General features: G+C 37.9%; 1 protein-coding gene across 1 annotated transcript in view; it reads right to left on the reverse strand.

Annotated features, from left to right (window-relative positions):
- OPRM1 (opioid receptor mu 1) overlaps nt 1-12,955 on the reverse strand; it is a 57,207-nt gene that overhangs the window by 16,344 nt on the left and 27,908 nt on the right. Inside the window, exons 2-3 of the mRNA XM_008529101.2 lie at nt 5,734-6,086; nt 4,429-4,949 (exon numbers count right to left, since the gene is read on the reverse strand). Coding sequence (XP_008527323.2) covers nt 4,429-4,949; nt 5,734-6,086 — 874 coding nt within the window. The remainder of the gene's footprint in view (nt 1-4,428; nt 4,950-5,733; nt 6,087-12,955) is intronic.

Below are 12,955 nucleotides of genomic sequence, written 5' to 3' on the forward strand. Positions count from 1 at the left end.
TAAGATAGCATTATCCTTATGGTTATGGTCAATACAAAGTCTTTAAATAATAATCCATCTGACCTAATAGAGTTGTTCCTTTTCCCATATAATGTTAAACATTAATAAAAAATAATCTAGGGCTAGTCCCAGTGGCCAAGAAATTAAATTTGGCATGCTCCACTTTGGTGACCAGGATTTGGTTCCTGGGTGTGGACCTACACTGCTTGTCTGTTGGTGGCCATGCTGTGGTGGTGGCTCATGTACAAAATAGAGGAAGATGAACACAGATGTTAGCTCAGGGTGAATCTTCCTTAGCAAGAAGAAGAAGAATGGCAACAGATGCTAGCAGGGTGAATCTTCCTCAACAACAACAACAACAAAAATAATAATAATCAAGATGACAAAACAAAAAATGCTTTATAGAATGCGATTGGGGTGGAAACGAAGTTAGTAGTGGCCAGCATCTCAGGTCTGAGTTGTACCTGGACTGATTTGAGCAAATGCTAGATGTGTTCTGAAGCAAAGTGTGGTCCAACGAGGACAATGGCAAGGTGGTACATGTACAGAGGAATTAAATTGCATTGAGAGCAGATGGAAAATGAGTGCCTATGCCTGAGTCAACCTAATCAAGATCTAGAAGCCATAAAGACAGCAAGTCGAACATAAATCAAGCATGAAGCACCACAGCTGGAGCAGTAGGCTGAGCCCTGGAGTGTACAAAAGAACACGAGACCATCTTTTTTTCTTTTATACTTAGCTAGGGCAAGACCTCTTTAGGGCACTGAGTCCATTTCTTGGCCTCCTCATTAATAGCACTTGTTAAAAATAAAATCTGAAGACAAGCACAAGTGTAGGAAAGTTTCTGAAAAGTATAACTTTTGATCAGAAGACTAAAGGCGGAAGAAGAGAAAACAAAGAAACTCTCCTCTGAATATTTTCTTGTTACTACAGGGTTAGCCTGAAATAATGTCAGTGTGTTAACTCAGTCACTTAGGTTGTCAATCAGTTCCAAGAAAGGGGTCATTCCCATCACCGTCCATACCTCCTGAAGTACTGTGAGCCCTCTGACCATTCATTCATTCAACAGATATTTTTGAAGTACATACTCTTTAATGTGCCAGACCCTGTGTTAGGTAGATACTGGAGGTACAAGAAAAAGCAAGGCAGGCATGGTTTGTGTTCTCAGGAAGCTGTGGCTTGCCTGTCCTGTGCAGCATGTGCCTACTGTAGATCGTTAGCAAAAACGGCCACAGTTACTCCCCTCTCTATATCCACATCCCTTTGCAATGTGACAGCAACACCTCCCATCAACAGATAGAGACTGTTTTTCCACCTCTTGAATCTAGAACCCATGACCACCATGAGAATAAGCCTGGGTCAACATGATGGAAGATGAGGATCCACGTGGAACTAACTATTCTTGCTGAGTTCATCCTAGATCAGCTGGCTGATAGCCACTCAGGCGGCTGCTGCGGACTCCAGTGTGAGCCCCGGGAAGACTGGAAGAATTGCCTAGTCCAGTCCAGCCTAGCCCAAATTACTGATCTATAGAATCTCAAACTAAATAAATGGCTGCTTTAAGACACTAAATTTTGGAATGATTTGTTATGCAGTCAAAACTGACTGAGTAGCCCTTAACTTTGTAAATATGGCTCACAGTTCATTTTGGGCACAGAATTTTCTCATATGGCTTATCAAATTACCTTGACAACTGCCAACTCTCCACTTCACTTTGCGCTGTATGGACACAGTCTCAGTGTACAGTTGTCAGAATACAGACACCCTGGGGAGATTTGATATTGGATCTGTGATCTGCGGAATATGAAGTTGACTAATGTGCTTGAGATGTGACATATATAGTATAATACACTTCTTGGAGAAAATGCAAGTATATCAGCAGCACATAAACATCTACAACAGTACAAACTTCAAACAAGCAGTTTAAAAGTTAGTGTAAATCCAACTAGCTTTGTTTCCTAACCTGATTGCTTACGATGCAAAAAAAAAAAAAAAAGGCTGTTTGTCAGACACTGAATTTGTACAACTAATCAACTCTGTCCTACAGACACGGCCATAAAGCCTCTGATTTTTCCTTCAAAGAATTTTATTATTTTGATATATTATTGAAACTACCACCAAAGGCTGATGTATCATTCCAGATGTCTGTGTTGAACTGCCTTGATTCTAATGATGACACATCAGAGGAGATTAGTGAACTGGACCTTTGATTTATCTTAATTTTCAAACATGTCAGAGTGTCTTTTCCTCTTTTCCTGGCAGCCACTCTTTTCTGTCCAGCTCTCCCAGCTGGGCATTTTGGGAAAGCAGCCAATTCCAGGGCTAAAGTGTTTCTGCTGTTATCTGACACTGGTGCTGCTTCATAGAGGCAGCAATGAAGATAAGCCCTAATTGGATGTATTTTTAAAGCAAACCTTTTAGTTACTTAGAGCAGAGCTTCCCCAATTAGCTTCCTTTCTCCTCTCTCTGGCTGTGCAAGAACCACACTAATGTGAAATGCTGGATTTGGAAGGGAGTCAAAGGCAGTGTCGGGGCAACTAAAGGACAATCAGAATGAACTCTGGAGAAACACTCCACTGGACAGGCTGGGAGCTGTATTTCCAGAAAGGCAAGGCAAGTGATGGGTGTTGAGAGGATCAGACATGACAAGAGGCCCCAGCAGTGGTCCAGGGTACACTACCAACTGTCCCACCCTGAAGCACGTGAAAGGAGAGGGAAGGAATATACAGGCACTGAAAGAGAAAGAATCACTACTTCATAATGGCCATCATTGTGCCCCAATGGAAATATATTGCTTCAATGAAAAATATTTTAACCTTAGTTCAGGACTGTCAGTTTTAAGTTACATTCTTTAATATATTATCCTCAGGTTGGAGAAAATCTATTTAAATCCCTACCTTCTTTAAGATACTTGCCAGATTTTGATAGTGATTGAGTAAGAAAGCTGCTTAGCAAAAGGAGCAGGTTTAGAGGGCTTGATATTGAAAAAAAAATAGAGAAAAGAAGCAGGGTAGAAAAACATTTTTTTCTGGCTTTTATTTCTGAAATGGAATTAGAAGTGAGACATAATAAGTTAATAATTTCCCTTTGGTTGGAAGTAGGTCTGCCATGATTACCTCCTACTCCCTAGGGGGTGTGAGTTCCTGCATTCATTTTAGTGTTATTTAATAGCAGGGGAATGAGGATAAATGCCCCTTTTGGCAGATCCATCCAGACTGTATTACATTAGTCCTGTGGTCAATTAGAAGGGGTGAGCCTGGGCTGGGCTGGGTGGCGGTAGTGGGGGTAAGAGGAGAGAGTGAGGTGGGGCGTGGTGAAGAGAAAGCAGAGAGGAAGCAGCTGCACTCCACTGAACCAGGCTCTCCATCTGGCTCCTCGACTTGACTTCCTACCCATTTTTATGGAGGCATCTGTCCCCACAGACCTGCCCCCGACACTAGGAACTTCATCTCAGGTTCTGACTCAGGGATTTACTTCACAGGAAGTTAGAATTTGAGTTCAGTGTTATAAGGTTACACAGGTTGTGATTTTTGCATGCAGGCACTATTTGAAAATTTACTTACTGAAATTAATATTAACATGTGGAATGTTTGACTTACTTTATAGGTCAGTTTCCAAATTTTGCAAACCAGTGACCTAACAAGATAATATTAACTTGGAGACATATTTTTCTCTTTCCTCTCTTTTGATTTCTCACGGGATTATAGTACTGTGTGTAAATCTTGAATCTTCCTCTATCTGTGCAGGCCCCCATATGTACTCCTCTGCACGTAGGAATAAATTTTCCAACAGATAGTCCCTCTTCACGATAATAACCCAGACTGGTATGATGACTGTTGTGAAACTAATTTAGTTCTAATGATTAAGTAATATGTTTGGTGTTTGCTTTAGCGTTCCGGGATAAAAATTTACAAACAGTGACTTAACAAGGTTTAGGTTGGCCGTTTTTTCTTTCCTTTTCTCCTTTGCTGTGACACTGATTTGCTGGGAACATCTTGTACACATAACCACAGTGGACAAAGTGGCTCTTGAAAAGTGGCAGGGATATTGGAGTGCTATGCATAAAATACATAACATTGCTGGGGAAATATGAAGAATTCTAGATCAAGATCACTTCCAGAATGTGCTAGAGTCATGAATTTTGCATAGAAGAAAAGGCTCTGAAGACAGTTATTTTTAGCAGCTTTACAGTTTCTAGGTGGCACATCTAAATGAATAGGTACAAATATATAGAGCTCAGTTTAGGTAACGAAGCTCCTCTCCAACACAATGATCACAATTTGCTCCCCCCTCCTTCCATCCTCATGCTGAACCTCAATCCCCTAGTAATTGAACTCCTTCTAATGGATTAAAATCTTGGGTGGGTGCAAAGTTCTATAATTTTTATGCCATCCCCAGTAGATATACCCAACTTTAGAAGCTGCGTACCTGATGGTTAGTCCTATCCACTGTATTGGCCGTGGAGGGGTGGTCTCTAGTGTTCTGACGAACTCGAGTAGAGTTTTGCTGCTCAATGGTGGAGGAAGTTGGGATACAGAACTCTCTGAAGCATCGTTTGAAGTTTTCATCCAGAAATGCATAAAGGACTGGGTTCAGGCAGCTATTTGTGTAACCTAGAGCAATGCAGAAGTGCCAAGAGACGGTCTGGAAAGTAGTTTCTGGGATCGTAATCAAGGCTTTAATGATGACATAAATGTGAATGGGAGTCCAGCAGACAATGAACACAGCCACAACCACAAGCACCATCCTGGTGATTCTTCTCAGGTTTCTGTCTTTTTCTTTGGAGCCAGAGAGCATACGGACACTCTTGAGGCGTAAGATCATCAGTCCATAACACACCGTAATGATGAGGACCGGCATGATGAAGGCAAAGATGAAAACACAGATTTTCAGCAGGTTTTCCCAGTACCATGTTGGGTGAGAGAATGTTAGTGTACAGTCTATGGAACCTAGAAGAAAAGAATTATACGGAAGAATTAGCAGCATTCAATTACGTTATTGAGTATTAATATTACCATTTTGCTTTAATGTACAGCCTTGAGGAGAGATAACTTAAGGCCATTACTACACAAGCCAGTAAGGGAAGATTTAAAAAAATTGTGAGAGAAACATATTCTCTTGTTGATTTTCAGGAAGAGTTATTTTTAATCTTTTTTCTAAATATCTCATTTTGTTGTCTACTTCAATTATATTAAGCTTTCATTCAGTCAACAATTATGGACCTATCATCATTAGCTAGATCCTCTATGGGACTATGTTGATATCAAAACATATAATCACTGTCCAAAATCTATAGAAGTTTTTAGCTAATGGATGTTTTCACTTCACTTTTTGATAGGTAGTTCATCATCCTGATATGAGGTCTAAAAAGACAAATTTGTCATGTAGGCAGTCAGTTGAAATTTTAAAACAAGCCTCTCACTTAATGTTTTTTGGGTTTAAGCTCTAATTACTCTTGGAAGAGCTATATTCTTATTTCCCTATCATTTTGAAAAGGTAAATGCAGAGAAATCAGGAACCAATAGATTGCATTCTGTATAAAATGTTTAGTGGGCTTAAAATTATAGGTAAAATTCCTATTTCGAAATATTTAAAGGCATTTTGCTGGAAAGAATCGTTAAAATTACAATTTGACTAAGACATTGGACCACTCCATGAATTCTACTTGGCTCATGACTTCACCAACATATTGATCTAAAAACTCTCCTCCCTCAGGCCTGCAACATTACTCACCATGCCTGTATTTTGTTGTTGCCATGAACATTACAGGCAGACCAATGGCTGAAGAGAGGATCCAGTTGCAGACGTTGACGATTTTGGCATTGCGGGGAGTACGGAAATCCAGGGCCTTGACGGGATGGCAGACTGCAATGTAGCGATCAACACTCATAGTACAGAGGGTGAATATGCTGGTGAACATATTATAGTAATCTATGGAGATCACGATCTTGCAGAGGATGGTTCCAAATGGCCATGTTCCCATTAGGTAATTAACACTCTGGAATGGCAGGGTGCTGGTTGCTAAGGCATCTGCCAGAGCAAGATTGAAAATATAGATGTTGGTGGCAGTCTTCATTTTGGTGTATCTAGGAGATTAAGGAAGAGCAGTGGCAGAGTCAGAAAAAGACACTGATGTGAAATACAGATAAGCTTCCAATAATAAAAAAAAATGCAAGGATTAGTGGAAAGCATTTGAGATTAAGTATGGAAGAATTTTTTCTAGTACTAGATTGGCTATTTATAACCATGTGCCTATGGAGTAAATATATAATTTCCCTACCTGTCTGTGTTCTTATCTGTAAAATGATTATAATAATAGCTGCCATACTAATGTACTGTTTGTTTGGTATTTTTTAGTGTGCCAGGAACTGTGATAGGTGTAAAAGACACGGGGAGCTCTCAGTCAAGTATCCAGACACTGGATAATAATTCACTTTAATTCTAAACACATAAGAGAAAAATTTCAGATATGTGGCTAAAATTATGGAACAACATAATAGTGCAAGAGTGTATATATAATGCATGTATGCGCATATATACATATGTACATATACACAAATGCAGGCTATTATGGGCACATAGAGATGAGGCAAAGGCAATAGAAGGGGTAAGATAAGGAAAGAAGGAAGGCATCCTGGAAGTCCAGACGCAAAAATTTAATCTGACGGTTAGTAGGTGTAGATCGGTCCAGGCAGAGAAAGAACCTACAGGCTTAGAGTTGAAATGGCATGAAGCGCATGTTTGGCACTGCTTAAGGGTGACAATGAATCTGATCAAGGAGGAATATGGAGGCCAGTTCATGGAGAGACTTGTATGCCTTGGTAAAAATATTAGACTTTATCCAATCTGTGATGGGAAAGTTAGGTTGTTTTGTTTTTATTATATAATAGTTCCATTGAGGCAGATAATTAAACTGTGCAGTTTGATAAGTTTTGACATGTGCACACCCTTGTGAAACCATCAGCATAATCAAGATCAGGGACTGGCAAACTACGGCCTGCAAACTCAGTTGGGCTGCTGCTTGTTTTTGTAAACAGTTTTATTGGAACTTATTCACACACATTTAATTACTTCTTATCTATGACTGTTTTGATGATGCAATGGCAGAGTTGAATAGTTGCTACAGAGACTGTATAACTTGCAAAGCCTAAAATATTTACTATCTGGCCCTTTACAGCAAAAAAAAAGCACCAAATCATCATCAAGATAAATGAACATTTCAATCACCCCCAAAAGTTTCCTTGTGTAGCTCTATAATCTTTCCATTTTGCCCATCCCTGTCTTGACCCCCATCCCCACTCTTCCCTAGGCTATCACTCAATCTTGATCTGTTTTCTGTCATTATAAATTAGTTTACGTTTTCTAGAATTTTACGTAAATAGAATCATTCAGTATATATTCTTTCTTTCTAGTTTCTTTCACTCAGATAATTATTTTGAGATTTATCCATGTTGTTGCATGTGTCAATAATTCACTCTTTTTCATTGCCAAATGGTATTCCATTGCATGGATATGCCATAACTTGTTTATCCATTCATCTATTAATGAGAATTGAGCTGCATCTAGTTTGGGGATATTACCAATTAGCTGTTATGAACATTCATGCACAAGTCTTTCCATGGACATATGTTTTTCTTTTTCTTGTGTAAGTATCTAGGAGTGTTATATATCTTCAAAGCCACAGAAATTAGAACTACTAAGTAGAAGAAATAAGCAGACACACTGACAAGAGTAATAAATTGTATCTGATGGTAGAAGAGTATCTTGCAAATATATTGTCAAATTGTCCAATATATTTGACATTCCACATCTATTTACCCTGATGTTAGTAACAGTACCTCAGTTTCACTCCGGGGACCCACCCATTTCCCACTCTCAGTCCATATGTTTCCGTGGGCTCCATTACCAGTTCAGGGCATAAAGATGTAAAGCAATTGGGGCCACCATGGATGTTCAGCAGTGGTCTCACATTTCAACTAGAGCGAATGATATTTTGGGGGGACTTCTGGGAAAAGAGTATACTATTTTTCCCACAGGACCCAAACCCGAGAGGATGTAAAGTACACAGTTTCTGGAAGAGCTTGTCTGAAAACAGACCTAACCCCGAGGATATCAACAGAGTGAGAGAGAAACCCATACCTGACACCGAATCTTTTTTGGACTTTTTTTTTACCTGGTACAATAAATTCTCTTTAAGCTTCAGCTTGTGTTGTTTTTCAGTCACACGAAATTAGGACTCTAACTCATTCAGCCCAAGATGGCTGTTGGTAGGAGGAGATGTTCATAGACTCCTTTGTTTAGGACCTTAAGTCAGTGTTCCAGGAAAGTTTGCTTGGTTTCAATAAGCACCAGGAAGCTGAAGTTATAAAGGAGGATTTCATTAACCTCCTCAGGGTCAATAGGCTCGAACTGTTTCTCGAGCTCTAAAATTCTGACACTCGATCTAGCCTGCTATCATTTCAGAAGTGGCATTACTGCCAGAACGGCTCCTCATTTTCAGATTTGGGGGCTTTTGAATTCAGTAAGAATTCGACGAGCCCCTTTTATTTGTTTGGCACTGTGCTTGCAGAGATACCTTTCTAGAATCTGTTATGACTTTTATGTCCACTTACCCTCACATTAAAAAATCCACATTTTTGAAGGAGAAAAGAAACTCCCTAGAGTGTCATCTTTAAATAGCAATGATTTCTTGGATAAATCCAACGAAATAAATGTACTTATATACTTCAGGTTATTATTTAGATGAAGAAAATGGTCATATGAGTGAGGACCTACCTGCATTTCTCCTTTATTATCCATTCCATTCTGATATCTCAGGCAAGCATGTGTGTGCGTGTGTGTGTGTGTTTGTGTGTGAGAGAGAGAGAGAGAGAGAGACAGACAGAGACAGAGAGACAGAGAGAGACAGAGAGAGATTGAAAACAACAGAAACCAAAATCAAAACCAGTGATACACTCTCTTCAGCTATTAACACAGAAAAAGGCCATATATTAATTTGTTATTTTCTGTTATGTTCTCCACTAGCTTAGTGAAAGAGGGGACAGGGCATGTCTCACTTAGCCATAAAATGTTTAAAACATTTCAATGACATTTATTTCAAAGTGGTTTTGTGTGGTCAATGAGCAAATCTCCACTGAGCTTATACTAGCAAATGGAGAGAGTATTAACCTCGGACCTCTGAGCCCCACAGACAGGAAAGTGACTGTGGCTTGCTGGTTTCCTTCAAAACAGAAGACAGAGACCTACAAGAAATTAACCAAAGAGGCCCTTTTTCCAGAGGTCAATTGTCTCTTTCCATCTGTGTTACCAGAGTGTAATGATCATCAGTCTTTCTGGTTGAGTGTTGCTCTCTCTTTATCCATACCCACTTCATTTTTTTGTTCTCTATATTCCTATTTTCTTCTTCCTCCGTGTCCTATTAATGGCAATTCCTAATCTCTTTCAGATGGAACAAGGGAAAAATCTGATCTCTTGAAGCATTGAGTGCACTTTATAAATAGAAAATGTGAAACGAATAATTGATCATATTTTTCATCTTTGCATTTGGTGCTGAGAAAAATCAGAATAAAATGTGTGTCTTCTCTTAATTGCATAGAATTCTAATGGCATATGAATCTAATACAATTCTATTGTACAAACTCTTTTGCTAATCTCATCATTTCATTCTTTTTTGGCTTCCTATTTGCCTCTTTTCTTCTTTATTTCTCTTATTTTACTGTATGAATGCTTATAAGGCTCTCCAAATCCTCTTTTTGAAATTGGACACTGAGGCGGAGAATGAGGAGAGAATACGGCCACACGTCAATGCTCACTCCTCTGGGCAAAACAAAGGAAACGAGAGAGACACTCTTCCGTGGCGGTCAAGAGACTTTGCTTAACCATATTCTGAATTATGCTTTTTAAAAATGCTTATTTCCTGATTTATTTGATTTCTGAAAATTTTACTTCAGGACATGACTAGCATTTATCTCATCAGAAGTGCATAAGAAAAAAACCATGTTTTGCTTCCTTGATTCCGTGATAAATAATATTTGTGCATTAATATTTATGCACTATAGAAAAATACCACTATGCTAAATCCTCTGATGTCTATAAACCACTATAATTGGATTAAATATTCTTATCTGTGACTTTAAATTTTTGTTTGCAGATATATAGATTATTCATCTCTTTAGACCAAATGACTTCAAAAACAGCATCAGAACACTTACCTCAGGAGCTTGGGCTTTTTGCTGCATAGATAACAATGTTTTGCTTTTACTGTAAAGGCCTCGTTTTTAGAATTTAGAAATACTTTAGCTTTCTAATTTGAGAATTCTAAGAGAAAAGGAAATTTCTTCTATTTTAGGATCCAAGAGTTCTGTACATAAAAAATGATCAAGTGCGTATTACCACTAACGTCAAATGATGGTGTATGCCTAGATATTTCTTTAATACTGAAGCAACAAAAAATAAGGTGACTTCAGAATATAATAAAACAATTCTATCAATATTAGAAAATTGCTTTTTGAAGAAGCTCAAGCGTATGCCGTAGATTGTACATTTTTAGAGGGCATAGACTGTGAGGAGCATTATTATCTATTGCACTCTGCGCAACAAATATAAGGCTTCATCTACACTTTTGGTGATGATGTTGTGCATGTAATCACTCAATGGAAGTAAAATATGAGAGATAGGATGAACAAAAAAGTTAAAAGAAATAAAAAATAATTAAATTCTTCATTCAGCACTGAACCCAGCACAAGCTGGGCACCAGTAAACTCTTGCTGAATGGAATTGAATACAGGAAGAGGGTTTGGGTTATTTTATTTTTATTTTTTGTGACAAGATGAAACAAACTTTTTAAAGGGAACTGGCAGCTTTTGGAGTAAAAGTGAACAGGGAATATTCCTTTTTGCCTTGTCAATTCATTGTCAAATTAGAAATAACTTTGGTCATAGCAGGTCATGGAATGATGAGAAGTAGGATCTGAAAGGGGCTTTCAAGACCACATTGCGTGATCACTTTGTTTTACGGTGAAAGAACCTGAGGTGCAGAGAGATGTGCAAATGTTTGAGGCTTCCCCCCCATTTCTCTAGGTTTCATCTAAAACTAAAATGTGCCTTCTGTACTGTACTGTTGGCCATGTGTATTTCTGGATATGCATTGCTGATACATTTGGCCCCTATCTAGCTAAAACAAAGTGGTCATGCAAAGCTTTTTTTTCTTCTTTTCAAAGATGGCCATGCTGGGAGTATCTCGGAAATTTTGAGAAATTTTCTCATTATATTGACTGTTATCACAGAGTCATACATTTTTAAAGGAAAGCTACGTTTTCCATTTCCTTTGCTTTACTCGCTCACAATCCATGGTTTAAACCTATCATTTCTGCATAGTTGACTCACAATCTCTCTCTCAAATTCCATGACTGCCTTTCCAACTCTCTTTTGGATATCTGCACCTGGATATCTGCACCTGCTATTGGTTTCTCAAATGCAATAGTTCTCAGTGAACTTGTTCTTTCTCATCCACTACCACCACCACTAACACCACCACACCACAATCAGTAATAGAAAAAATTAATAACATTATTTAAGAAGATATGACAAATGGAGAATTAAGATAATTAGAAAGAAAGATCAATAAAAGTTAATTACTTTTTTAGAAATAGGAAGTAAAGGAGGAAGGATGTAATATGACTCCCAAATTCTAGCATGGAAGAATGGTAATATCGTTACCTAACAGAGAAGAAAGAGAGGAATATCAATTTGGTATTGATAGAGAGTTCAATTTTGAGTGCATTATATTGTAAGACAAAAGCAAAATGTCCATTAAGCAGCTGAATATGCTTGCAGTTCAGCTGGAACAATTCATTTATGTCATCGGCCTTTGGATGGTAATTCCAAGCATGCAAGTGGCTAAGATTGCCTTGTGGCTTGATGCAAACTGTGAAGAATGTTGAACACAGAGAAGGGCAAAATTCCAGAAAAGCACAGAAAATAAGAGAGGAAGAGAAAAAGTTAGAGAAGGAAAGAGGGAAAGAGAGAGCACATGAATGTGTTATACAGGATGCATGAGAAGGTAAGTGAGAGAGAAATGAGGTTTAAAATGTCAGAGCCAGAAGCTGGTCTGTGGAAAACTTTTTTAATCACCAGCCATATATTTTTGTAAATGGAGGATTTGATTTTAATCAATATCCAATCAAAATAGTTCTTTTCTATTATGACTCTATTTGATTATATAGTGTAAAATGCAATTATTCACAGACTGTACCTCTTGATGACAATTGTTTGAGATAGAAGTTAACAGAATTCTTGCTTTTGAAAGCATAAGTTTGTTGCAGTACTCCAGCCATGAGTATGTCTATATGTGAAATCACATATTTTATGCATCCTAACATATTAGACACATCTTACTTGTATGATACATATTTTCTTGATACATCTTATAGCTCATATAAGAAAGAAATTTCTCCAAATTTGACAGTCTTGAAATTTACATGACAATTCCAGTATCAATTTGTTAAACTGAAAAAATTTTTCTAAAGTATCAATAAAAATAAATAAATTTGATCAACTGTGCTTGAGGAAGAATTATTTTTCTACTTTCCCACAGAAAATGAGGTTGTAAAATTGTTATCAAATGACGAGAGATTCAAAAAGTATACAGCCTAGAATTTAGAAAAGCATAACAGAGGTATGGCAGGGAGTTAATTAATAAAAAATTATTTTTCTAGATTTTGTGATGTTTGTAGTATTTGTCAGCTTTTAAAAATTTGTATTTTTCATGATTTTTCAGTCTAATTATTTGCTTTAATTTCTTTTTATTTGCAATTTTTATCATTTTCTTAAAGAATGCTCTAAGGTATGTGAGCTTTGAGCCCCACTCTACACGTTCTGAACCTGTCCCTGCCCCATCTCAGCTTGCTCTAACAGGGCTCCTCTTGAGATTCAGCCTCGTGATCTCCCTGTTCTGT

The sequence above is a fragment of the Equus przewalskii genome, chromosome 32 (genome assembly GCF_037783145.1).
Source record: "Equus przewalskii isolate Varuska chromosome 32, EquPr2, whole genome shotgun sequence".
Classification (NCBI taxonomy): Eukaryota; Metazoa; Chordata; class Mammalia; order Perissodactyla; family Equidae; genus Equus; species Equus przewalskii.